A 1,850-nucleotide genomic window follows, 5' to 3' on the forward strand; every position below is an offset into this window, starting at 1 on the left:
GGGGACCTAAAAGCGGATGGAGACCCATTGGGGGTCACTGGAGAACTGATGGGTGGCCTGGGGGACCCCAAAAGCGGATGGAGACCCACGGGGTCAATGGGGACCTGATGGGTGGCCCAAGGGACCCCAAAAGCGGATGGAGACCCATTGGGGGTCAACGAGGACCTGATGGGTGACCCAAGGGACCCCAAAAGCGGATGCAGACCCACGGGGGCAGCGGTGGTTTGGCGCGGGGGAGCCCAGGAGGGGACGCAGGCAGACGGCGGCGCCGCAGGGCTTTATTGGGGCGGCTGCCCTCGCCGCAGGCTGAGGACGGCGGGGTTGGGATATTCGGGTTCCTCCACCACCCCGGGCCCGAATTTGAGCTCCAGGAACTCGCGGGGGTTGTTGGGCCCCATGGCGGTGAAACCGGCGAAAGGCAGCGGCACGGTGGGCAGCAGGAAGCGCTCGGGGAACTCCACGTCCTGCGGGTGGCCGAGCCACGTGGCCTTGGTCATCACCCCGGCGCGGGGGAAGAAGGGCCACAGGTCGACGTGCAGCCGGTTGCTGCGGCTGTAATGCACGCGGTAGAAATCGCCCTCGGCCGCCTTCTCCCACACGAAGCCCTCGTCGTCCTCGGCGGCGCCGCTCTGCGCCGCCCGCAGCCAGCGGCACTTGGCCGCGTCGTCCCGGTAGATGCCGAGATCCACGTCGTAGTCCCACGGGATGACGTCCCGCAGCCGCACGGCTCCCAGCAGGGACCCCCCTTCCAGCCAGTACCGCACGCCGCAGCTCTCCAGCACCGCCACCACGTGTTTGGCCGTCTCCCTCAGCGCCTTCAGGCAGCACGGCGGCGTCCAGCGGCCCTGCACCAGGTACTGCGGCGTGCGGGCGCGCACGGTGCCGAAGCAGCGCTCCGTCTCCTTGCCGCAGCCGTACCAGCGCCGCGTGCCGTCCTCCAGCACCTCCAGCTTGATGCCGAACTCCTCCATCAGCCTCCGGCGCCGCCGCTCCCGCAGGTTCTGCGCCTTCCACACCTCGTGGGCCGAACCCAGGGGAGACGGAGCCGAGGGGAAACCGCGGCCGAGGACGCGGAGCCGCCAGCCTCGCAGCGCCGCCTGCACGAAGATGGCGAGGTCCAGGGGGCGCTGAGTCGGGAACGAGAGGCCGAAAAGGTCCTCGGAGCGCAGCAGCAGCGCCGCCGCCCCCGCCGCCGCCCCGCAGCCCCGCTCGGCCCCGTAGCGCAGCGTCCAGCGGCGCAGATCCACGTCCAGCCCCACGCAGCGCAGCGGCGTCGGACCCACCGGGGCCAGAACCACGCGGGTGTCGGCGTCCAGGGCCGCCACCATGGAGTCCAGGATGCCGGGAGCCGCTCGGGCGCCGTCGGGGATGAGGGCGACGTGACGGGTGCGGATGTGGAGCTCGAGTTTGGGAGGGGGGAGGAGAGGAGAGCGGCCGAGGATGAGCGTGCGGACACCGGCGGGGAGCGGAACCGGGGGGTAAAGCGGGGCGTCGGCCGCCACCACGACGGGGACGCGGAGGGACGAGAAGGAGCGCGAGGTGCCGGGCAGATCGTGAGCGAAGTCCTCGAAGTCCCGAAGCAAAACGGTGACCCCGGGGGGGGGGGGGGGGGGGGGGGGGGCGGGGCCACAGCGGGGGGGCGGGGCCACAGGGAGGAGGCGGGGCAAAGAGAGCGCGAGGGCGAGGAGGAGGTGGAGCGCGATGGCGGCCGCCAGGGCGGCCTGGAAGCGAGTGAGGCGCATGGCGGCGCTGTGCAGCGCGGGCTAATGAAGGAGGGGCCTTAATGAGTAATGGTTAATTGAGGAGGGGGCCTTAATGAGTAACGGTTAATTGAGGAGGGGGCCTTAATG

The 1,850-nt window shown here is 70.8% G+C and overlaps 1 protein-coding gene across 1 annotated transcript; it reads right to left on the reverse strand.

Annotated features, from left to right (window-relative positions):
* Nucleotides 1-149: 149 nt before the first annotated feature.
* LOC122192143 (fukutin related protein) lies at nucleotides 150-1,844 on the reverse strand. Its single transcript, XM_042892619.1, is given in 3 exon segments — nucleotides 150-1,489; nucleotides 1,492-1,634; nucleotides 1,636-1,844. Coding segments are annotated over 3 exon segments (1,461 nt in total). The 5' UTR covers nucleotides 1,743-1,844; the 3' UTR covers nucleotides 150-278.
* Nucleotides 1,845-1,850: the final 6 nt, after the last annotated feature.

The sequence above is a fragment of the Lagopus leucura genome, unplaced genomic scaffold (genome assembly GCF_019238085.1).
Source record: "Lagopus leucura isolate 7727_CA_CO unplaced genomic scaffold, USGS_WTPT01 28908-0_obj-0_obj, whole genome shotgun sequence".
In the NCBI taxonomy this organism is placed as follows: domain Eukaryota; kingdom Metazoa; phylum Chordata; class Aves; order Galliformes; family Phasianidae; genus Lagopus; species Lagopus leucura.